This window comes from Denticeps clupeoides, chromosome 5, assembly GCF_900700375.1.
Source record: "Denticeps clupeoides chromosome 5, fDenClu1.1, whole genome shotgun sequence".
Lineage (NCBI taxonomy): Eukaryota > Metazoa > Chordata > Actinopteri > Clupeiformes > Denticipitidae > Denticeps > Denticeps clupeoides.
The window spans coordinates 34,072,985-34,098,198 of NC_041711.1; the positions used below are offsets into that span (position 1 = coordinate 34,072,985).

Sequence of the window (25,214 nt, forward strand, 5' to 3'; positions counted from 1 at the left end):
CAGATGGCCTTATCCAAAGCAACTTACAATCAGTAGTTATAGGGACAGTCCCCCTGGAGACACTCAGTCAAGTGTCTTGCTCATGGACATAATGGTAATAAGTGGGATTTAAACCTGGGTCTTCTGGTTCATAGGTGAGTGTGTTACCCAGTAGGCTACTACCACCATGCCATATTCATACAACCACATGAAAGGATGAAAACCATCCACTCGTTCTTCTACACTCAAATGATCTTTGAGAATACGGAAGTGTGCAGGGGTTGCTGGTCATGCAGCAACCAAGGTTGGAAGGTCTTTTAGTGCAGTTGGACAAATGCTGTATTCTGGGTGTATGATGGGGAAATGTTATTTATTTACTTCTATTATTCTATCATAAGTAGATTCTTTATCTGAATTATAATGATAGAAGTCTGGCATAAGCAGGAGCAACTGGATGATGAAGGTGACCTTGATGAGTGTATGTAAAAAAATGCTGTAAATGATGAGAAGTGTCAGCAGCAAGAACTGATGAGTTCATAGCTCCTTGCATCTAATTGGTTAAAACAAAAGCACTCATTTCTTAATGAGTCTTCATTTCTGTTAGCCTTACTTTGTGCGTCACCACGTGTTACATCAGGGGCGTCAAACTCAATTATACAAGAAGCCGAAACCTATAGGGTCGCGTTCGGCAAGGCAGCTGGAGCACTGCATTATGGGATTTGTAGTTTGTGTGTTGTCAGCGCTTCATAATAATACATCTATATTAAATGATGTAATTGTGCTGTGTGTTGCATCGTACGTCGTGCAGAGGGTAAAATGATGGTACAAGTACGATAATAATCGTGCCTCAGGCAACACTATCATTCAGTGACTAAGCGGTTATGTCCCTGATCGCCATTGGCTGCTGAAATCACGTGACCCACCTGTTCCGCTTCCGGTGGTCGTTTCAGCGCCTTTTCCGGGCTGAGAGGGAACCACCAGGCGTGCTCGGTGAGTTTGTTTGTTAGCGTTTCTTCAGGAGACAAGAATGCGAATCACGCAGCGGTGTTAACTGCGAAGGAAACAGCCACGAGTTGCGTTAGTTTTTTGCAGCTGAAATTGCTCACGTCCACTATGAAGCGAACAACGTGGATAAAAGTGCACAGAATGTCGCTGGCTAGTATTATGCTAATACTTTTACTATTCTAATTCAGGATGGATTAGGCGTGGTTTTGTTGAAGCATATATGGTATTTAACATTAATTAAACCCATTTTTAAAAAGTTGCTGAAAACTTTGCATCTAGGAGGATTGACTCTTTACTAGTTTATTTTGGTGACTAAAATGAGTTCTGTGTGCAGGAAAAGGGCGACGATGGCTTCAGCCCTGTCTGAGCACATTCAGTGCTCATTGTGCCTGACAGAGTTCAGTGATCCGGTGAGTTTGCGCTGCCACCACACCTTCTGCAGGAAGTGCATCAGGCAGTACCTAGAGTCCACCAGTGGTCAAGCACTATGCCCAGAGTGTCGGAAACCCTACACGCGCAAACACATCAAAGCCAACCGGACCCTCACGAACATCGTTGATGCAGCTAAGGAGCACCTGACAGAACACCAGGCCTTGAGAGATATTGCCACCACCCTCGTCACAAATTCCGAGCCAGAGAAGACGCAGAAACAGGGCTCAGCGGAGCTGTGTCCCAAGCACGACGAGAAACTCAAGTTGTTCTGTGAAACGGACCAGGAGTTGGTGTGCCTGGTCTGTAGGGATGGAGACATGCATCGGGGGCACACGTTCCGACCCGTGGAGGAGATGGCAGAGACCTGCAAGGTCAGAGGCCAGATTTATCGAAACCTCATAAACCACCCATATTCCATGATTTGCTCAGTATAAAAGTTTGAGCTACACCTAATCTCACATGCATTTTTATAGAACATCAAAACTTAAACTAAGAGAAGTTATCCAGGTGTATCTAGTCAATCTTGTGACACACCTGGGTAACATGCTAATGTCATATTCTACTTCTTTCTTCCTCTTTCTTCCACATTTGTGCGCTTTTAGGTTGAACTGACTAAAGCTCTGCACTTCACGTCAAAAGAGAACACATACTTGGACTATCTGATCGAACTTCAGAACAAACAGATTACAAATGCCAAGGTGGGTAAGAATCAAATCATGCTTGGAATTACATCTTTTTCTTTTACATGCAGACATTCAGAAAAATATGGCTATTCACAGGCAGCTTCCAAAGACATTTTGTCCGCACTGAGATCTCAATTTGAAGAAATGCACAAGTTCCTGAGAAAGAGAGAGGAGGAACTGGAGAAATATGTAGAAGAAGAAGAGAAGAAACTTATGAAGCCCCTGAATGCAAACGTGGCCACGATGAAAACATTACTGAAAAAAGAAAACCATTTGAAGGGAATCCTGCAGTCAGGCTTAGACATATCTGAGCCTGATCAGTTCCTAGAGGTCAGACAGGTTTTAAGGTTCTGTATTATCAAATTTACAGTGCATTGTGTATAGTGTAATTTGTGTGTTTCCGTGTTTAAGTAGTGGTGGAATGGTACAGGGCAGGACGTAGTTAATGGAATGAAGAACTGTGACAGTGGCGAAGGAAGTTCCGCAGATGAGTAAGTAGATCGCTCTCACCCTGCAACAAATAAGGATAATCTGAATTAGATTTACTTCTTGTTTGTGTATTAGCACTGTGCGTATCACTGTTTAATTACCTGAATGTATTGTTTAGGTACATGTCCAAAGTGGGATGCTTCACGGTAAACTCAAACTCTGTCACCCTCGGCCCATATGAGACTCACTTGCTCATGTTCATCTGGAAGGAGATGATAGAAATCATCAAACCAGGTGAGAGGGAAAAATTGGGAAATCATGGCTTCCAAACACGAGAAGCATTGCAGTTGCTCGGTGATTGGGTGTAAAAATGGGTGTAAAAATGTTTTGTTTTTTTGCACCAAACAGGAAGTGTTAATGACTTAATTTCTTGGGAAATCTTATTGCGGGACTGGCGCAAAGTGGCTGTAATTCTGAAGTGAAGTGATTGTCACATGTGATACACAGCAGCACAGCATACATTGCACACAGTGAAATTTGTCTTCTGCATTTAACCCATCACCCTGAGTGAGCAGTGGGCACCATGACAGGCGCCCGGGGAGCAGTGTGTGGGGACGGTGCTTTGCTCAGTGGCACCTTGGCAGATCAGGATTCGAACCTGCAGCCTTCTGATTACGGGGCCGCTTCCTTAACCGCTAGGCCACCGCCGCCCCACATTCTGCACCACAGCTGAATTTCTATTCTATTCAACAAATTCAAAACTGGTCAACTCAGTGCTGACTTGATTAAGACTGTTGTCTACTCTGCATACTGTATCTTCTATGTGCATCAGTGTGCATGGCCAGTGTGTGTGATATGTTAAATGACAAGACAAACTAGCTGCCCGCTGGTCTGTAGTGACTTGGCTATGGAGCTATGCTTGTCCATTTAAATTTGACACAGCTGGCCCTGTCCATCACTCACTAGCATATCGTGTTTAGAAGGACGACCTCTTTGCACTTGCTAATTTTCTTTGGCCTATTTATTCCACAGTACCCCATCATGATGTCATAGAAGCAAGGGAAGATCCTTACCTGATAGTGTCTCCCAGCAGACACAGCGTCCAGCGGGCTGATAGACAAGGACTTTTCGGCCTGTACAAAAACTACAGACCCCTGGTCAGGGGAAGCTGTGCCTGTGCAAATGGTCACCATTACTGGGAGGTGGAGGTGGGCCAGAAATTGGACTGGGGTGTGGGAGTTTGTTCCGAGCCCACACCTGGGCTGTTACAGGAGGGCGTAATGCTCTTCTTGAAGCATGACATTGGCTACTGCATTTCTAATGGTGAAGCGGATACTCCGATACATGTCAGTCAACAGCCGTGGCGGGTAGGGGTGTTCTTAGACTGCAAGAGACAATGGATTTACTTTTATAATGCAGAAAACATGTGTCTCCTGCACTCCACACTCTACAGCTCGAAAGAGACTCTCTATCTGTGCCTCTCTCCCGGTGTCTACCTGGATGGTAAGAATACTGAACCCATTACTGTATCCTGGTGGCGGAGCAATACCTTTTGCTGATCTCCAGTGCATGGGGCAGTGGTTGGCCTAGCGGGTTCGACTCCCGAGCCGGCAAGGTGCCACTGAGCGAATCACCGTCCCCACACACTGCTCCCCGTGTGCCTTTCATGGCTACTCACCAAAGCTGACTTTCACTTTGTGTGTGCTGTCCAGTAATGTCCTTCCACAGGAATGCTGAACACAGAGCAGCAGGCCTGGCTCTTTCTTATTCTGATCTAGGAACAGATTTTAGGAACCAATTTCCCTAATATTCTACAGAAAACAGCAGTACAGGGTTCATGGAGTGATTATTGATTTATTGAGTTATATTTACAGACACATGCAAGATGCGACTTGACACTGACTGACGTGGCGGAGCACTAAGCATTAGCGATACTAAGTGGGCTTTTCCACAGTTATATATCCCATTAACACATACACACAGGCACGCACACAAAGCCAGATAGATAGAGAGATAGACAAAAGGACAGAAAGAGAACAGCTAATGTTTTCCACAAATAGCCCAAACCAATTAAAAAAAAAAAATCAATGTATAAACTATTAAACACAAAACTGTATTGGAAAATGTGCACACAAACACAACAATGAAAATAAATATCTCGTACAGAATTCCTTATATTCCACATAATGTATTTGTTTATGCCATTATGATGAAGTTTTAAAGTAATCCTGAATAAGATTTTTGCACCTTTATACTTTTCTGGCTTCTGATTGTTTTTTTTAATTAGATGATATTAGTAGAAATCCTATTCTTGACACGTTCATTTTTTGATTTATAATGAATTTATAAGATTTATAATTCCTTGTATGGCAAAAAAGAAAAGAATTGTAAACATTGTACATTGCCCACTTTGTCGCATAGTCGCTGTCTGGCTTGCCGAGGTCAGCGCTGCATTTATCTAGTACTCTGCAGCCTGTACTTGCACACTTGGAAGGATGGTGGCCTGAAACAGGATATGAGCGACGCGTGACGGTGGAACCTCATGGCAGCAGCTATGGTGGTGGCTGAAATCGCACTCACTCATGAAGAGTGCAGCATATGTGCTTGAATAGTAAGAAAGCCTTGCAGTATTGTGATTTGCAGTGTTTTGCAGGAAAGGAGATTGCATGGTATAATGATGCTACACTGGCGTGAGTATGACATATTTCCTGTGCATCTTTTTGGCTTTGTGAATGCAAACAAATCATCATAAAACACATTTCACAATGATGAAAACAATAATGAGCATGTAGCTACCCACACCACTTGTGTATCATACAGAATGGTATATGCATAGTCATCAATATCAAGCATACAATACTATTACGACTCCAAAAAAAAAAAGACTTAATGACTTAATAAGCCTGATGGTCATAACACTACCACATCAGCATCTTCTACCGCCACTACTACTACTTCTACTGAGAGTAACAACAATAATAATCAAACATTATTCAGCAAGTGTGAAAGCTAGAGAGAATTTGGACAGACATGGACATTAAATGCACAAATTCATCCACTCATTTCAATTTGATAACCTGGTAGTTAAAATTCTGCTGTTTAGTTTTGCAGCAAGAAAGAAACTTGCTGCTGGGCAGAGTTTCTTTACGTCTTCATAGACTACCGGATATATTATAAGTGCATCTGCTGTTCATTAGACATCGAGCTCATTAAATAATTTACTTTGCATTCAGATGTATAATATATTGGATATGTGTTGCAAATGACTAGGTAATGTATGAATTTTTTGCACATCAGTGACACAAAAGCACAACTGCTTTGTTCAAAAATCATAGAAGAAAAAAAAGTGTTGGGATCAGCTAGACAATTTAAAAGAATCAATAGAATCTATTATGAAGTTGATGAATAGATTTGAAACCTTATTTATTACCAATTGTTACATTTTTTCTTATCTATCTGTCTATCTATCTTGGAAAATTAGTTATTCATATATATCTATGTATGTATAATTTATACAATAGTTATACCATATATTCCTTTGACTGAATGCCATTATCAGAAACATTGCAACATCACAAACTAGGCAAAAAGGCTTGAGAAATATAACACTAAACAGCTATTACTACTTTACTACGTTACATATTCTCTCAAATTCCTAAAACCTATTGGAGGGAATCACAGCGTCCTCTAAACACGACCAATCAAAAGTGTATTCTGAATTTTACATGATAAGAGAGGTGTAGCTAATGGGAACAAGCCCCTCCTTATCTCCCTGTCGACAGCGAATCCAGTCTTGGTCCACGCCTCCCAGTACCACGAGCTCCTCCCCCTTCTGAAAGCTCAGCTCTGCCCCCAAGCCCGAATGGTCACACAGTGTCCTCACCGCCCTGGGTAGACAAAGAGGCCGACTGTACAAGTGATATTAATGTTTATTCAACGGAAAGACAAGTGAACTGTATTAATAAAATTAATTATCTTGTAATATCAATGAGCTCCAAACAGAGCATAGGCTTGCACACTGATTCATTAGTAACATCCCACCCCTCCAGCTCCTGGAGTACCAGCTCTCATCTTTCTTCACGGCCTGAGAATGCAGGTCGTGGGTTTGACTGAAGACCCTGAGGCAGGTGGTACTCCAGGAACAGGACTGAGAAAGTGATGGACAGACTTAGACAATGACAGCAGTCCAATTAAATAGCCAAGTTGAGCTATAAATGCAGCTTGAAAAAACTAATTCTGCACTTGGACCAGTGTGAAATGAACCGAGAAAAAAAAAAAAAACCCACTTTACCTGACTCGGGTTCCATTCCCTCCACTTTCCTCTCTTTCTTTCTCTGTCAGCTTTTCTTCACTGGATTCCAGTGTTATCTTATCAGGGAGATTACTTTTGGTGTTGCTCACCATGCGCGTGAGAACCGACACACTAGGTGCAAGCCAGTGAGACGGGCGCCTTGTGGGGGTACAAAAAAAGTTTTTTACTATTGAATATTCACAGAGAATACATGCAATAGCAGCTATAAATATGTGTGGAATAGACACCTGGTGGGTGGGGTGTGTGCTGGAGGATCTGTGGGACTTTTGGAGGCACCAAATAGTCTCCCCAGTCCCCAGGGTAAAGCTGCACTTCTGTCCCATTGAGATTCATCTTTGCTGGGTCTGATGAGGTCTTGTGTGCTACAGCGGTCAGATGGAGAGCCTCTCTTTGCATCTTCACAGGCCCCTTCACCAGCAGACCTCAAAGCCCCCAGGTTTTGCCCCAAACGCTCCCCCCAGCGTAGTACAGCCCCCCAGCCCTCCTGAATGACCTGCCCTGCCTGCTGGGAGAGCCTGTTCCCAGCTTCATCTTCAGGTGGCGCGATCTCTTTCTCCTGCAGCCACTGGAGCTGGGGACTCGTCTCTCTCTTACTGACACAAGCGGTGACCGTCACTGGGCCACGACTGCCTGGTTGAAGGTTCCTGCTGGCTGCTGCTGCAACGCTCTGCTCCGGCACCTTCTCCAGCCGACGCCCCGGAGGCGGGGCCAGAGATGAGCTGCGGAAGCGGAGGTCCTGACTGGGTGGGCTCTGATAAGCAGGAGACACAGCTGGGGATGCAGGGTCAAGGTGGTGATGTTGGAACAACAGATCAAGGTTAAAGGTCAGGAGAGACAGAGGCTGGAGGAGGAGGAGAAGTTCTTCGAAGAGAGGCTGACAGGCAGTCAGTGACAGCAGCATAAAGGAATTTGGACGGTAGTATGTCTCCAGCAAATCTGAGAGAAATATGACAGAGACATATGCAACATTACATAATTATAAGATGAAAGTGATTGACATTGTGAAACGCTGCAGCACAGTACACAAAGAAATGTGTTTTTAACCATCACGCTTGGTGACAGTGGGCAGCCATGACAGGCGCCCGGGGAGCAGTGTGGGGATTCTGATTACGGGGCCGCTTCCTAGGCCACCACTAGGCCACCACTAGGCCACCACTAGGCCACCACTGCCCTTTTTTTATTGGTGATTGTTGTGATACATTAAGAAAAACAAAAAATATGAATATAGAATTCAGACAAGCCACATACCACTACATGTCTGCAGGTGGGAAATCCAATAATCAAGGAGTTTGATACTATAGGAGAAAAACAGAACAATTAAACAAAAGAAGGAATGATCACTGGTCAAGTGGCCTTTTACATAGACTTACTTAAGGAGGCCAAGCAGGAAAGCATTGAATCTGTGACGACTCTGTTTGAGCTGGGGCAGCTCAGCTACTCTGCACTGAAGGGCGTGAAGGGCCTGGGTGCTGGGGCCTGAATCAAGAGGAAACGGTTATAGACAAGAGACTGGGACATTAACTGATTATTACATAGAAACAGTGGACCTACTGGACAAATGGAAATGGGATAATATTAACATCTCCAACACCAGAAAGAGGGTTTAGTGATTTACTGTAACATGATGCATCCAGGCAAGGACAAACGGAGCAGTGAAAATGGAAGATGAGATTGAAAAGTGACTCAACACTGCAGGGATTCTCGGTGCCAACATAGAGACCGGGAGCGGATATCCAGTGGAGGAAGTAGAGACGGATGCTGTTTACCTGTCTTCGTGGAGGCCTGCACGAGACCCCATGGTGAATTTGGCCTCCTGCCCGCAATGAGGTCACTTTGGTGTGGCTTAAGCCCGTCGGACAGCAGGTTGCGGAGCGCTGGGCAAAGACACTGCAGCACCAGGCGGCCCAGGGAAGGATTTACACTACTGTCTCCGGATAGGGCCTGCGAAGCGAAACAGAAAGGCAGAGACCAGAATGGAGGTGTAGAAATAGGGAAATTAGGAAGATGAATGAAATGGAGGAGTGGAAAGAGGGAGTAACATTGAAATATAGTTTGGTTACTGTGAGGTTAGTCATTTTATTTACATTTTAATCTACATTGTGCAATGTGAGAAAAAGATCTATTATTTACTAATAGGGACTGTGGATAGATAGAGAGAGGTTGACAGGAGAGACAGAAAAACAGAGGGAAGACAGAAATAATACTGTTGAGTGCATTATAACCATATAACATTGACAACATGGTAACAGGTCAAGTCATATCCACCACTGCATCAAATGAATATAATTATCTGTGGTGACATGACCTCTTCTGACCACTGTCAGAAGGGGGCGTAGACAGACCTTCTGCACAAGAGTCCTTGAGGAGTTGAACTGAGACAAGATGGCCTCCACTGCGACGCTCACTGCACTGACCAGAGCTGCGTGACAACAGAATATGTTTGGTAAAAAAAAATAGAAACCAATAGTGGTATTTTCATATTTTCTGTATTTTTTTGGTTAAGTAAATAGTTTTTTATTAATTGTACCTCTCTTTTCCTGCAGGCACAGAGAGGACAGACCTTGACCTCTTAAGGGAGCCCTTGCATCCTCGCCCATCCAGAACCCTCCTCTCTGTAGCGAGTCGGTGAATGATAGACTGCGCACTGCTAGAATCAGACATCGCAGAAGGAAAATGACAGTATGGGGAACTTTCTCTACAACTTGAGCAAATGAATAACTAGCTGTCATTACATTTAGAAGGATCGTTGCATTGGCAACTTCAATCACACGTTGCTGTGAAACAAAAACTGTGGCAACAAGGAACCAGACTGACAACAGTGCATGCAGTTTAACATAAGCACACACACCAAAGAGGAAAAGGTCCAAGTTAAACACACACAAATCATGCTTTAATTAATATCAAATATATAAATGCGGAGAGACATTTATATAGACGGCACACACCACATCATTGTAAAGCTGCATTCTATGTATCGAAAACCCCACACTTGGCCATAATAGCCCACTGGTGCATGGAGTTAAAATGTGTGTGTGTGTGTGTGTGTGTGTGTGTGTGTGTGTTACAGGGATGGTTGCCACTGGTGACATTCTGTGTTCACCCTTCACTGTCTAAAGCTGTGCAAAAGCAGGTAAAAGTGAGGGACTCCATGCAACACGACCATAGAGCGCAGAGTAGCCGTCCCTACACAGTGCGAGTAGCACAGCAGCGCGGTTAAAAAGAAGAACGGATACGCAGACCAACACATAGCGAGTGGGGGGGGAAAAGAAGAGCCAAACAGAATGAGCAGAGAGAAGAGAGAGAGCCCTTACTATGGCCATACGACGGGCGTATCTGCCGCTCGGGAGCCCTGGCTGAGGGGCTGTACAGGTACGGGAAGTAGAAGGGGACCGCTAGGGCGGGGAGGGTGTGACTGCGGGGAAAGAGGGGCGAGCACAAGCGGGACATGTCCGCCCCCGGGCCCAGGGGCCCGGACCGGTGTGGAGGCGAGATCGCTCCTACTGGGGACAGGCGAGGCGGGGCGCCTTTGTGCAGGGGGCAGTTTTTGGGGTGATAGAGGTAGTAGCCGGGCAGGGATGGAATCTGGCTCCTGTCTGCAGGGGGGACGCTCTGGTTTAGAAAGGAGTCCGAGGCGTACAGCGAGTCCACGTCCACGTGCGTCTTGTCGCCAGCGCGGTGCGCGGCTACGCTAGCATATCTGAGCATGGCGATGTTTTTATAGGGCGTGGTGTCTCCCTGGTTTTGTGTGCTACTGGAATCTGTCCCGGTAAAGTCCAGGAACAGCTTCTTTTGCCCGAGTCTGCCAGCATCAGCACGATAAAGAGAATCTATGTCATCGTCCCCGGTGTCACGTTGCAGAGCGTCGCCTCTGAAGTCCTTCCCGTAATGATCGTCCTCCCGGCCATTACTGCAGCCATGCGGAGCGTTTAAAGTGCTTCTACCGCGCCGGTCGTGGAGATACGAGGACTCGACGTGGCAGAGCGGGGAGTCGTGGGGGCCACCGTCTTCATTATACGGCCGGGCCCCGCTGAAGCCTGCGCGCCAGTTCAGGGGAGCGTTGGGAATAGGGGCGGAGTGCAGGAAATAAGGGGACGGTAAAGAATGTGGCAGGACAAGAGACAGGGGCGGCGAGGACACTGCGGATGGAGGTGGATGCACGGAGAAGCAGACAAGAACATGAAGGACAGAGCAGTTTCAGTTGGACGGAATGGGAACGAAGGAGGGCAAATAAACAGGAGGGAGGGAAGAGAGAAATGGAGAGAATGTTAGTGTTATTTCCATCGAGAGAGAATGTACATTCACACAACCAAAACCCTTCACCGCATGCGCCATCCAGGTCCACCACATTCAACATCTCATGGTTCAATCCACTGCTGGTGGAACCTCAGTAACGTTCTGCAATCGACAGACATTCATAGAACCTCAGAAACCGAGAGATCCACACTTTCACACAGTCCAGGAACCAACGTGTGTGTACGTTCACAGACATTCACAGAGGAAGAGGAAGTCCAGGAAAGTTATGGGAATGTCTGTCGAGTACAGAACTCACTGCCAGCTTTACTGAGCTGTTGAAGGAAGGAGTCCACGATCAAGGTGAAGCCGCTGTCAAGTGGAAAAATGTGTAATGTTTGACGTTGACCGCTGATGAATGCATTCCTCTTCTTATTATATCGCAACATGCGAAGTAATTCGGCCGCTTGTCAGATTTCAGATGCCCGCTGCGCTTTTGCCAGCATGCAACGCTTCAGGGGCAGCGGTGACCTAGTGGTTAAGGGAGCGGCCCCGTAACCAGAAGGTTGCCGGTTCGAATCCCGACCCGCCAAGGTGCCACTGAGGTGCCACTGAGCGAAGCACCGTCCCCACACACTGCTCCCCGGGCGCCTGTCATGGTGTCCACTGCTCACCAAGGGTGATGGTTAAATGTGTTCATTCGTAGTTTTGATGCCTTCAGTGAGAATCTACTAATGTAAATGTCATATTGAAAAAAGAAACAACTTGAATGAGGAGGTGAGTCCAAACTTTTGGCCTCTACTGTACATCATGCACTTTCACAATTAATGCTCCCCGGACGCCTGTCATGGTGCCCACTGCTCACTCAGGGTGATGGGTTAAATGCAGAGGACAAATCTCACTGTGTGCACCGTGTGCTGTGCTGCTGTGTATCACATGTGACAATCACTTCACTTTACTTTTTTACTTTAGGGTAATGGTCAGGTTTAGGTCTTTATTTTGGATACACGCACAAGAGCGGCTGTATTACTTCGCATTTTCACAATTTATCGGCTGCAGCAACTGTAAAACCAACGTGTGTGTGTGTGTGTGTGTGTGTGTGTGTGTGTGTGTGTGTGTTCGCAGACATGCACGACTTTGTGGAACTGTAAGAGGAAACGTCGGTCGAATCTGACTTTCCTGAGGTACAGCAATTCACACTCCCATTCCGCACCGGCAGGGCGTTCATTCCCCGAACTTGGGCTACATTTACTTTTACATTTAAATTTACATGTACATTTACTTGGGCTACTCACCTGCACAAAGACTACTTCGTGACGGAAGGTCTGAACCGAGCGACGTTGAAACGTCACGGTCTCGTATCACGGAGTCAGAAAGCTCGCCAGCAAGAGTAACGCGAACGTTTTACTTTTTCTTTCTCTGTCCGGCTCCGGACTCGCTGTGATTGGCTGAGATCTCTGGCCCCGCCCCCTTTCCCCTTAAAGACAAAGGCGCTCACGCGCATCTGGAGGCAGTCGCACCGGCAGAGTCGCGGTAATGCGCTGCATCCAGAGGAACCGGCCGGAAATCCGATCTGGGTCGATTATAAAGGACGCTGAGCGAGAGGACACCCCGGAAGGGCGGTGAAGGACAGACATTTTATACATACACTACTTTGTCTGTATATTTACATGTCATATACATATATATCTGTGTGTGTGTGTGTGTGTTGTTATATGTGTCTCATATATGAAGTCACATTAATAGGGTGACAGTGGTGAGCGCTCTTTTTGCAAACCAAGCCTGCAGAGTACATGAAAATTTAATGAGCTAAGATGACATCACGGGGAATGACAGCGCTGTAGATCTCAGCAGAGATTCAGCCAGGCCTACATCGCTCCAATATTCTCCCCTGGCCAGTCTGACGGAATAAGGCAGTGGTGACCTAGCGGTTAAGGAAGGTTGCTGGTTCAAATCCCGACCCGCCAAGGTGCCACTGAGGTGCCACTGAGCAAAGCACCGTCCCCACACACTGCTCCCCGGGCGCCTGTCATGGTGCCCACTGCTCACTCAGGGTGATGGTTAAATGCAGAGGACACATTTCACTATGTGCACCGTGTGCTGTGCTGCTGTGTATCACAAGTGACAATCCCTTCACAAATCCAACTGTCTGCTCTGTGTCTAATTTCGCGATATTTGATCACATGTGTGAATCTGTGTCATTTGCATGTAGTTGTCGTGCATGAAAAATGTGAAAACTCACCTGCAGTCCTTGATTCCCACGTTCTTCCTCCATCTGCTCTCCCCCTCACTTGGGACGCTTTCTCTTCTGATTTCCTGTAGTGTCCATCTGCCTCCCTTTCAACATTCATGGTCAAAAGATTACCCTCACTAACTGAACAGCCAATCTTTGGCGAGGAATTGGTCTCCAACTGTCCACCACCCTCAATGTTCAGGTGACGCATCTCCCTGAAGAGTGCAAGTGAAGCAGGAGTTGGTGGTGGAGGCCGAAAGAAAGAGGCTTGAGCTTGCGACGTGTACTCCCATTGGCTGCCATCACCATCACTCTTCTCTTTCCTCCACTTGAGGTTATACAGGATATCGGGGTCTGGTGTTATGACTGCTGGATCTGGCTCTGGTTCAGATGGTGCTGGTGGAGAGCTCTGCTTACTTTTGTAGCGAAGCTCTTTGAAAGTGGTTACTCTCGAACCCAGTGTGGCCTTGAGGAACGTTCCCTCACCAGCAACCTTCCTCTTTTCCAAAGGGGGGGTCTCTGTATCTGGGGTGAAAGCAATGAGCCAGTCAAATCGCTCCGGCCGGGATGCATTTGCTGGAAGTGTGCACGACTTTAACGGGGGCAGTTCTGGGGGCTCCGGCAGCACACGGGGGCATGGGGGTAAAGGTCGCGGGGGAGGTGGTGGTGGGGTATCAGATAACACAGATGCATGATCAAAACTTTCCAAGCTGCTAGCTGAGCTGTTTGTGGTGCTATAGTATGAGCTACAGCTGCAGCTCGAGTTAGTACTCCCGCCATTGCGTTTGCGTCTTCTTGCCATCTCTGTGAAAGAGGTGGTCTTCAAGGTGTCGCCATTAGCCTCCCTATCCTCAACCACATGTGCTTCTACATCTATTGCTTTTGGTCCCTGTGTTCCTCCAATCTTCTCTGTCCATCCATCCATCTCCACTGTCCCCTTTCCCTTCTCGTCACCAGTTTGCATCCTGTTGTCTTTGACTTTCTTTTCTTGAACTTGACTCATTCTAGAAGGTTCTGGAATAGTGACATCATCCTCGTCCACCAGGATGCCACTGACGCACACCCCCAGCTCGGGGCTCAGCTTCAGCAGCTCTGCCTGAGTCAGCCCAGCCAGGGCCAGCAGTTTCCGTATCTCCACATCCAGGGCATGAAAGGATGGAGGAGGAGGTAGAGAAGGTGGTGGGGGAATTTTAGGGGGTGAGGGCAGGGCAGGTGGAGGAGGTAGTGGTGGGGGCTTGGAGGTTGGAGGTGGAAGTGACATTGGTGATTTGTCAGCCTGAAGCTGAGCGCACCTCTGTGCCTCCAGACGGGCCTTGTGGCGTCTTCTAGGGGGTGGGATTGGTGGTGTGGGTGAGGCCAAGGTAGGACTAGCAGTGTACAGGGTGAAGTAGGGTACGGTTTGAGATGGAGGAGGAGGCAGGGCTGGAGGGTCTGGAATGGACTTCTTACTGGCCTTAGCAGATGGCAACGGCGAGAATGTACTGAAGGAAGGTGGCGTAGTTGAAGACATTACAGGTGAGTTTCCACTTATATTTATGTATGTGTGAGTTTCAGGTTGGCTAATAATGTGCCTCGTTGTAGGTTTCGGGGGCCTTGGTGGTGGCTCAAGTGGTGAAGGAGCAAGAGAATCTGCAGCTGGCTCATCCAAATCTGATGGAGCGGTGAGGTCCACACCAGCATCAGAGAATTCCTGGGAGTAACACTGACTGTCTCCTTTGTACAGTTTCCAGGGAATTTCAGTGTTTCCCATCTCATCCAACACACCTGAGAGATCTTCTTCCTCAAAACCCATTCCTTCTTGAAGCTTTGCCAGGTAAGTCATTTTTAACTGTTTGTTCACATTCTCCAACCTGTACAGGTGGTCCAGTCGATCTCTCAGCCCCATCTCATCTGCCAAGTCCCACTGTGCCATTTGGACAACTCGATAGAATCTGATATCGTCAATAGAATCTAAAAATTTCATTTTGGTCCCAATCAGACCTGGTTTCCCATTGCTTTCAGTAAAATCAGAGCATGGAGAGGAAGGCGCAGAGGGATAGCCTTCATCTGGGGAGCAGGGTGAAGAGATGTGCTCCATGGAGGCATCCAGTGGAAGGGTGCAGGGTTGGGTCACAGTAGAGTTACGTGGTGGATACCCTGCTGGTTCCTCTTGCTTTTGCAAAGAGAATGTATCCATGCAATCCAGTTCAAAATCAGAGCAGCTACTGATGGATGTAGAAGATGATGAGGTAGATGAAGACAGAGAGAACTCCAGCATTGAGGCTGGGCAATCACAACAAGAAGGTACTAATGTATCATCATCATCCTCGTCGTCGTCATCATCATCAGCATCCTGTTGCTCTTCGGCATTTCCATTGACATCTACCTCCTCACTAGCGTCAATATCAGTGTCGCACTCATCTTCATCAGATTTTTCTTTGTCATCTGTGATGGGACTTTCCTCTGCTTTCTCTTTATCCTGAGAGGCAGCACTGATAATGTTCTCCTCTTGTGCCTCATCAGGACTTTGTTCTGCTTCCTTAGCCTCCTCTGCCTCCTTCTCCACCTTTTCCTCATCTCTGCCATGTGGGGCCTGAAGCCCTAAATGATGTCTCATGGCGATGGTGTTGTTGTTGTTGTGGTTGTGATTGAAGAGGCTGTTACTGTCCTGGGGGGAGTGGCCATCACAACAAAGACAAGGCAGCCTTGGTTCGTTGCAGTTCGGATCGACAACAGGAGGGGGCAAGTTGGACACTGCATTTCCAGCCCTGGGTTTTGCTTTAGCTGCCACAAGCTGGCCTTGATGTTGCTGCTGCCGCATTAATGCTGGCTGAGCAACAGGCTTACGGCCCGCCTGGGCGCCAGCTCGTAACCTGGAAGACTCAGGAGGTCCTCGGCTGCCCCGTCCAGGGGAAGAGGAGACTGTGTTAAGTGTGCCGTTCATGTTTTTGTCCTCCCTTTTGGTCACATGACCTTGTGGCTTTGCCTCGACACGTCGACGGGGCCGCGGCGGCACCGAGTTGCGAGAAGAGGAGTGCATTGTCGAAGTATGTATGATATTTAGTTTGCAGAATGAGAGGGATCACTTCTCGTTTCATTTGTATGGGACATCCAACTAGTGAATTATTATTGTCACATCTTGCCTTGATTCAGATCCTGAAAAACCCAAGAAGGACACACAATTAATGCAAACAAAAGACATGTAGAACATTTCCACTTCATTTCGCATTCTTTTAGTATTAAATAGAACCATTAAATGAAAAAAAAAATGGCCTTAAACTGCAGACATCTGGCCCATTGGTCATTTTAATTTGGCCCAGCGAAGATTTGTAAGGAATTGCATGACTGCGTTCCTTTGAACTTCTCCCATAAAGGCAGAAATGTACTTGCTGTTACAGCCGTGGTCCACATCGTTCTTTGTGCACGTACTCAAAGATTAACGGAACGGATACGGATACAGATGCAGATGCAGATGCAAAACCTACGTAATTTTATAGGGGCAGTGTTGCGAGATCTATACTCATGACACATGACAATTTTATTATTTGACGCTGACCCCTGTTGGTAAGGAGTACACACTACAGATTTGACGCACAGTTTACCAGCACAAACATTAACAACGCAACTGTATACGGACACGCGTACGTAGCTCATAGCAAGTATATTTCCGGCTTAATGCCTGGCACATAAGGCACAGATGGACCTGAAGATCTTTGCCCAAACCTGGCGGGTTTTTACACTGACTTGCGCGACAGATGAGGGCTCAGGTGATGCAAAAACGGTGTGGAGGAGTTGAAACAGACTTACGATTACGAGGTCTGGGAAAACTTTGACCAGGACCATATTACTGTTTGTACAAGCTGGTGGTCGAAGTCAACAGTACAACACGCCCATTTTTCACCTACTGACGAACGAGAACGCGGCCGCTCTTACTCTCTGGCTCTGCCCGATGGAGCCCAACCGGCCGCCTACACTAAACTGTGTTTAACCCCCCATGTAATGCACATCTCAACATGCAACATTCAACTATCTACCTCCAACATGCCCGTTTCCTCAAACATCTCCTTTCCTCCTTAGTCTAGCAAGCCCTTCTCCAAGGTGAAGGCCGACCAGCGCCCACTAAAAATATTAACACTCTCATGCCTTTTTTATGTTTATGTCTGACATGCCTGCATCTGGTGCTGGCCCGGCCATCTGACAATTTTTTTTTATGTGACCCCTGATATTAAAAGTTTGCCCACCCCTCCCTTAAAGGTACCCCGCAGCCCACAGTCCTGGTCTAAAGAGACCTGCAAACATCTGGAGACTAACCAGCAATTACAGTAATCCTGTATGCAGCATAACAGCCTCTTCTGCTCCACCGTGTCTCACATCACTGGGTGATGCGATCAAAAGGCCGTCATGGGTGGGGCGTCGCTCCCGTTCCTCCCCGGTCTAGATGCCACTTCGAGTCTGCGTAATGCCCGACGCAGGGGGCGATGCACATCCACCCGATGTCCTTGGACGAGGCGGAGAGGGAGAGGTGCAAACGACGCGAAAAAATCAAATGAAAATGTGAACACCGAGACGCTTTTGATGCAAACGAACGTGTATGAGCACGTTAATGTATCGTGGGGATGGATGCTGGTGAGAAGAGGCAGGAGGCCCGCACCACCCCCGCTCCGTTATTAGCATCATCATCATCATCGTCGTCGGGATTAAGATTATTAAATCCCTACTCTATCCATGTGATGATTTAATGTGATTTAATAATAAAAAAAGATAATCTCAGAACGTACGCATACACACATGTATATAAGCGATAAAATAAATCTTACCTCCCCCGGTTGTGCAGAAAATTCTACCGTCCAGTCGCTGTGCAGAGGATGCTGAACGACACAGAGCGGACTGCGACCCTCCTCCTCCTCCTCATCATCATCATCATCTTCCCGCCCCTCCCCGCGCCAGGGCTCTGGCCACGCCCCCTCCATCTCCCGACATGTCGCGCCAGGTTTTATCATCTACATATTCATTCAAACCGCAGTACAGGAACAGGACACGCAGTAATCCTTCCAATCGCTGTATTTATTCCACATTCTCACACAGCTTTCCTGGACTTTTCACTAAGAAAACTATCATGGCAAAGAATCTTTTCAATTTCAGCTAAAACAGCTAAATTCTAGCTGCTGCGTCCTGACAGTCAACAGCTGATGGAGAGAAGGTCTCTCACGACTCCAGAATGAGAGCAGCAGCACTCGGCATAATACACGCTCAGCTCAGATTCTTTTATTTAAAACCTGAAGTGACATTTATCAGATATACACGTGCATCAGTACACGATACTACTACATCCGTCCCAGGTCCGTCAGCAGGGAGCGTCCCTTACAATTGTCCTTTACTTGTTCCGCTTGTAAATCTTCTTGGCAAAGTTAAGGAAGACCGTGTGGGGAAGGTTCTGGGCGTGGCACTCAATCAGTTTCTGCAGACGCTGGTAGCTCTCCTCTTCGTACTGGAGGTACCGGACCGGCATGTCCAAGGTGTCGTACAGCGCTTTGACCCGCTCCACGCTCTCTGCGTCGCTGCGTCCGTAACACGCCTGACAGGGTGGAGGCAGGAGTTAAACACAGTGAGCCATTGTTACGCGTTGCACATCTCCACGCTCACCTCCAGCTCCGTCCTCTGTTCGCCATTCATGACCCCCAGCGCCGTCACCACCAGCCAGCTGCACTTGTTGTCTTGAATGTCAGTGCCAATCTTTCCTGTTATGGCTGGATCACCATAGCAATCCAGATAGTCGTCCTAGACACAGGAGTCCTCCATTTAATTAGGGTGCTAGTAGCCTAGCGGGTAACCCACTCGCCTATGAACCAGAAGACCCAGGTTCAAACCATCGTGTCCCTGAGCAAGACACTGAACCCTGAGTGTCTCCAAGGGGGGACTGTCCCTGTAACTACTGATTTTAAGTCACTAAAGGCGTCTGATAAATGCTGTAAATGTAATTACATCTTTATATTATATGGCTCTCAGGCTGTACATCATCATGGTAGATATATTTTATATATGCTATAAATAATGCGTCCTGATCATATTGCATCATTGCATGCAGTAGATGCAAACACCCAGCAGCAGTACATCCTTCTCTGATAAATACTGGATTATAATAATATACTTTTAATTGTTGAATTAAATTAAAGTGAAAGTGAAGTGAATGTCATTGTGATACACTGCAGCGCAGCACAGGGTGACACAGTGAAATGTGTCCTCTGCTTTTAACCATCACCCTTGGTGAGCAGTGGGCACCATGACAGGTGCCCGGGGAGCAGTGTGTGGGGACACTGGGGATTCGAACCGGCAACCTTCTGATTACGGGGCAGCCCACATCCTGTGCTAAAATCAGTAAAAAACACACACATCACTGCATACCAGATAAATTAGGGTAGTTACCTGTATCTGAAAGAATTCTCCCATCTCTAGTAAGATGGTTTTTGCATTTTTATGTTCAGCTTCATTTTTAATTCCTGCCTGTGAGTGTTAAGCATGAGAAAAAAACACATTACACATAAATGTAAGTAGTACACAAGGTACAAAGTTCTATTATATTATTCATTAATAATACATTAGTATTATCAAAAATTACACACCATGTACATAGCGGCAGCCACAGGGAGGTAGAAAGAGTAGAATGCAGTCTTGTACTTTACAATGGCTTTGTACCTGAGACAAAAAATGCCTCATTAATATAATTGAAGCTTGTTCTCTGGCTCTGGAAGCTGGTGGACTTGGTAATTAGTGTGGCCGTCCCTTCTTACCTCTCCACAGTGAAGCGGTTAAGGTCTATTTTATGAGGGGGTGCAGTCATCAGGTCAAGAGCCTGACCCAACTCTGTCTGAAATGAGGTCTGCAGAAGACACAATTTGGTTTGAAACAGTATGGCACATTTTACTGCAGGCACTCAGTTCGTGAAATTGAATCAGTATATAGGAAGGTACTATGATGCAGCAATGAAATCACAATGCAAGGAAACATTTCATAATAATGTTGTATAATAATGCTATTAACGCAGAACTCTCTTATCACAAAAGTACCAAAAATCAACACTATTAAACATGAAGGCAGTTTTGAAGTATTTCTGTGGGTTTTTGTACCTCTGTGAACAGTTCCAGCAGATTGACATAGTAGGGCTGCCCTCTGCAGTGCCTGCGCAGAAGGCGATAAATTGCCCCTTCTAACAGAAATGCATCATTGATGGCGTCCAGACCAATGCCCTCCTGACACAAAAGAAATCAAAAGAGTGGAGAGCTTTCATTTCGCTGTTTAGACTGATGACAACGACACTCTGCTACACGCTGTCTGCTGAGCAGGACGCTCATGCGGATTATATTCTGTTTTTGTACATCTCCAGTCTAGGGACAGAACTAGATAACGTTCGGGTGGTAGTAGCCTAGTGGGAAACACACTCAGGTTCAAATCCCACTTACCACCATCGTGTCCCTGAGCAAGACACTTAACCCTAAAATTGCTCAAGGGGGGGACTGTCCCTGTAACTACTGAATGTAAGTCGCTCTGGATAAGGGCGTCTGGTAAATGCTGTAAATGTAAATGTTCTTAAAGTTGGAGAGAAAGGAGATTTTTGACAATCTGAGTGGTATAACACGATCTACTCTCCCTGGCCAGTTAACATGGAGAGGCAGAGGTTTATTTGTTCTTGGTCCATTTCTAACCGCAGGTTTGAAGCTGCTTGGATACGACTGAACACAGAACCGTTTCTTTTTACCCGCTTATACCAACATGGCTGCCCTCTGCGTGTCTGGGAGGCGTCCATGATGTCATCAGCCACCAGGAAAAATGCTTGAAGCTGAAACAAAACACAAAAACAGAGACAATCGTGGACAAAGGTCAAATCTGCGGGGTGAACCTCAATATTGCAATCTGCAAAAGTCCAAAAATGTGTCTCATCTGGGAAGTCAAAACCAAAACTTATGAAATAAAAAAATGAATAACATTGGCCAATGAACATATGAACATCTGCAATTTGTAATTAAATTTGGTTATTCAAAGAGACACAACTCTGAACAGCTAACTGAGTCTCTGGGCAAGTGCTAAACAACTTGAATTAAAAGGTTGTGTATGATAGAAGCCATTTTACCAGTTCTATGCACCATCCGACCAAGAGGGCCCGTTGTTGCTCCTCGGGTGTTAGCTTAGAGGGAGGGACAAGCTCTCGGAGGGAACCAATCACAGACAGGCCTCGGTTCCTCTTGCCACCAGGGGCATTGTAGAGTAATACCTTACAAAAGTGGAAGATGGGGGTGAAAAGGGACTCAGTTGTGCTCCAGTTAACGCAAATCCACCTGCAAGTTATTTTGTCATAAACTCAAACCCGGAGTTCTCTAGAGGACGATTCTCTATATGCACGCTACATTTTGATAAGACAAGTTACATTATCCCCGTAACTAGTGGTCAGAACTATGAACAAGTGTGCTTTACTACCGTGTAGTTCAATATAAAGTTATGACAAAAGCCATACAAGCAGTTTGAAAACTTGCCATGTGATGCACAGGACACAGAAAACTAGTCTCACTTGGATAAAACCGTCTGCAAAGTAAAGTAAAGTACAATGTCTCTGGTCTAAAAGCTACATGAATGCTGTTCAGTTTAATATATGACAGCCAGTACTAAGAGTTAAAATGTGGTGCATTGTACAAATATTTATTTAAGCCTGATGCACTATTCAATATAACATATATTAACAGATCTTTGAATGTCTGGGTTATTTACATTTACAGCATTTATCAGACGCCCTTATCCAGTAGTTACAGGGACAGTCCCCCACTGGAGACACTCAGGGTTAAGTGTCTTGCTCAGGGACACGATGGTAGTAGGTGGGATTTGAACCTGGGTCTTCTGGTTCATAGGTGAGTGTGTTACTCACTAGGCTACTACCATCCCATCCATAGGGTTATGTGAATAATTTGAATTTCATAAAAATGAGTAAAACATTTACATCGCGAGAGGTAACCGTGTTTCAAATGTCTGCAAACCAAATTAAATTATTGCCAATATACATTTGTGTGTATTACATGTTTACACTTTTCCAGTTCCTGTAACGAGTTTCGCTACTGTCACAGTGCAGCACATCACCAAATGAGCTTTATTATTACTCACCTCTCGGAGTCTCCCGAGCGCATCGGCGAGGACGGGGTCGGTGAAGTCCTGCTCGGTCAGCTCCATCACCAGCTCCTTAAACTGGCGATCGAAGAGCTGCGCGTCGGACTGCGCGGCCTCCTCACGGTGGACCCCGTTACTGCAGCGCCGGTCACCCTGCAGGAACCGACACGGTGCGACCGGGCGATTAAAGAAGCAAACTTCTGACATTTATTATAGCAAAGGCGGCACAAGGAACTGACATTAACCTGACATTTAAGATCACGACCGCCGAGTACAGGCGTTTCTTCAGCTAACGTTTCCACAAAGACGCGAGCAGTGGCAAGCGCTGCGGAACGGAACGCGATGGGTACCGACTTACCATTATTTACTGCACCTGGTCCGCCAGAAAAGAACCGAACGATCCCGTCCAACTCCCTCCGCGGCGGTTTTACCTGTCCCGCAGACTGTGCGACAGCCCACATTAGCGGGTGGGCTTCTGAGCCTCGTAGTTTCTTCACAGGAGCAGAGGACGGCAACGGGTCGCCGGTAAACAACAAGTACCACAGTCCTTTGCGGCAGTCTCCGACTGGCGTGACGTCAAAGAGTCCATATGACATTGAGCGCCGCCATTCGCTAGTGCCATCGAACGAGGATGGGACGAAACCGGCGTCTGACCAATGGAGACGTGGCGAGGGCGGGGTTTGCGTGAGGAACCATCTGATGTTGGGGCGGCAGCGACGTTCTGCGCGACCCAGTCTGATGAATATTCATGATTAAATCTCTTCTGTCCCGGGCAACTCTGGAAATTCTGTTCTCTTCGTAGTTGTGTTAACACGGACCTTTGTAGATGCGTTTGACTTCATGCACGGGAAAGAAAATATGAGCATACATTTTTGTTTCGGTCAACTCGTGTCCTCGCATGTTTTAGGAGAAGCTAAAAGCTAAACAATGCAGCTGTATTAAAAGTTGGTGAATTATGTAATAAAACTGACCATTACTAACCATATCAACCATCATAGAAACAAGAAAATATCTACAAGTGTATATTTATTTTACATAAAACCATTTTGTTTCCATTTCCAAAATATGTGCAATTGAGTTAGAAAACACAAACACACACATAATCTAGATTTAAATTGAAATTCAAGACAAAATCTACTTATCACAATTCACGTTTTGAACAGTAGATGGGGACAAAACGTCACTGTTCAGTCATGCAATCTCACTGCACAATGCATTAGTCAATGTAGATGAGTCTTTGTGTATCTTTATTTGAAACTGTACAAATGAATCCATGACTGAATAATGAGCGTAATGAAGAGGAAATGAGGAGTGAGTATTTAGTCTGGGTTTATACAGTGACTGTCTTGATAACCCTCCGCCCCCTCTCACCCACCAACACCACCCTGCCTTCATCGCTCTCTTGGTTTGATGTTCTATTACACAGTCTGCACCCAATAACTCCTCCCACCATGGCTGAACTAATAGCCAAAACCACCAACCCCAGAGCCAGCAGGTTGGAGATTCGGCTTTCTTCCAACAGCGAATAGTCCCACAGGCCCACTGCAAGCATGCTCAGTCCAATCAGTGTTCCCCACACACCAAAAGCCAGAATGCAGGAACCCCACGATAGCTCTGCACCTCCTGTGACAACAGTGACTCCCGCCACAGACACAACTCCACTTGGGAAAGTCACAGTCTCAGATTTTGGGTCAAATGTCACAGCCGTGGAGGGTTCAGGCAGAGCTGATGGGTCAAGAGCTTCCATTTAGAGTTTAAAATGAATTAAAAACTGAACCATGAAGAGAAAATCCAGTTGACGTTGGTGTATGTTCTTAATATCGCTGATTTTATTCAAAAGGAAGTGATGATTTGTTGAGTTAGAATTGATTATAACTTCAGTGCAAATGCAAAAGTGCCAGAATCCTTTTCCACCGGGTCTCTGCCGGTCCTTACACTGTAAACTTCTCCTCCTGGCGTTGGTTTTCCCAGTGTCCTCTGGTACTTCTGTTTGTTGGAGGCAGCTAGTGGGCCCTGATAGACAAAAAATACAGATAATAATCTATATAGGACATTGGCTGAAATAAGCTGCATATTTTTCTGTTTTATTTACAAGTGCAGTGTTCGCGTGTCTCAGAGTGGTGATGAGGATAAAATGATCATTTAATTGTCAAATAAATAGGGTCATGCTTACCTGTGGAATCAAACTGATATATATCATCAAAAAAACATCTTTAAACTATTGACATGGTCAAACAAAATCGAACCAAAAAAGACTTCTTGACGTGTATCCTGAGCGTCCTCTGCTGAAGTGAGGAGCGGGGAGAGTCAGAACTTCCAAACCCAAACTCTGGCCTTTTTATTAAGTGCGTCACCACAGAGTCTTCTAAGATGGTGGGCGTTTTTGTTTTTATTATTGTTATCATTTGTTTGTTTCCATCGTTCTTTGTACCGTAGGAAAGCCACATCTGTCATTAAGCGTCATTATGGCCCATTAGCTCATATTTATCTAGTACCCACTCCCTTCCTCCTGTGCCTCCTTCTTCCCGGCTCCCTCCCAGACGTGTCTGGCTGGGGGATTTGTTTTGTTTTGAAACTTTTTCACTTAAACTTTTCTGTTCGGAAAAGCTTTCCCTGCGTTAAAAGCCAGATTTTTTTGGAATTGTAAATTGCAAATACACATATGTGACAAACGCTATGTTCACGAACATTTACTTTACTTTATTTGGCAGACGCTTTTATCCAAAGCGACTTACAATGGGAAGACACCAGCAATTCTCGTTCGATTTCTATAGAATATCAAGTA

The 25,214-nt window shown here is 46.1% G+C and overlaps 3 protein-coding genes across 9 annotated transcripts; 1 reads left to right on the forward strand and 2 right to left on the reverse strand.

The window, feature by feature from the left end:
* Positions 1 to 890: 890 nt before the first annotated feature.
* Positions 891 to 4,780, forward strand: trim109 (tripartite motif containing 109). Of its 2 annotated transcripts, XM_028980208.1 has the most exons (7): positions 891 to 969; positions 1,319 to 1,787; positions 2,019 to 2,114; positions 2,196 to 2,429; positions 2,514 to 2,590; positions 2,707 to 2,822; positions 3,561 to 4,780. In XM_028980208.1, the coding sequence occupies exons 2-7, from the start codon at positions 1,332 to 1,334 to the stop codon at positions 4,085 to 4,087; spliced, it is 1,506 nt and encodes a 501-aa protein (XP_028836041.1). In that variant the 5' UTR covers positions 891 to 969; positions 1,319 to 1,331; the 3' UTR covers positions 4,088 to 4,780. The 2 variants fall into 2 exon arrangements, with proteins under 2 accessions (XP_028836041.1, XP_028836042.1); XM_028980209.1 differs by lacking the exon at positions 2,196 to 2,429.
* rusc1 (RUN and SH3 domain containing 1) lies at positions 4,363 to 18,195 on the reverse strand. Of its 6 annotated transcripts, XM_028980202.1 has the most exons (13): positions 18,100 to 18,195; positions 17,594 to 17,780; positions 13,313 to 16,438; positions 10,152 to 10,976; positions 9,368 to 9,487; positions 9,183 to 9,259; positions 8,971 to 8,979; positions 8,607 to 8,781; positions 8,211 to 8,316; positions 8,089 to 8,135; positions 7,068 to 7,776; positions 6,820 to 6,978; positions 4,363 to 6,436 (listed from the first exon to the last, which is right to left on the reverse strand). In XM_028980202.1, exons 3-13 carry the CDS (start codon positions 16,320 to 16,322, stop codon positions 6,250 to 6,252), a joined length of 5,424 nt encoding a protein of 1,807 aa, XP_028836035.1. In that variant the 5' UTR covers positions 16,323 to 16,438; positions 17,594 to 17,780; positions 18,100 to 18,195; the 3' UTR covers positions 4,363 to 6,249. The 6 variants fall into 6 exon arrangements, with proteins under 6 accessions (XP_028836035.1, XP_028836038.1, XP_028836034.1 ...); XM_028980205.1 differs by lacking the exon at positions 17,594 to 17,780 and having other exon boundaries at positions 4,363 to 6,415; positions 18,100 to 18,192; XM_028980201.1 differs by lacking the exon at positions 17,594 to 17,780 and having other exon boundaries at positions 18,100 to 18,192.
* Positions 18,196 to 18,328: 133 nt separating this feature from the next.
* On the reverse strand, positions 18,329 to 22,978 carry fdps (farnesyl diphosphate synthase (farnesyl pyrophosphate synthetase, dimethylallyltranstransferase, geranyltranstransferase)). The gene is made up of 10 exons (XM_028980801.1): positions 22,788 to 22,978; positions 22,427 to 22,582; positions 21,408 to 21,548; positions 21,036 to 21,116; positions 20,407 to 20,529; positions 20,071 to 20,159; positions 19,903 to 19,975; positions 19,706 to 19,783; positions 18,926 to 19,060; positions 18,329 to 18,857 (listed from the first exon to the last, which is right to left on the reverse strand). The coding sequence occupies exons 1-10, from the start codon at positions 22,788 to 22,790 to the stop codon at positions 18,657 to 18,659; spliced, it is 1,080 nt and encodes a 359-aa protein (XP_028836634.1). The 5' UTR covers positions 22,791 to 22,978; the 3' UTR covers positions 18,329 to 18,656.
* Between the last annotated feature and the right edge of the window lie 2,236 nt (positions 22,979 to 25,214).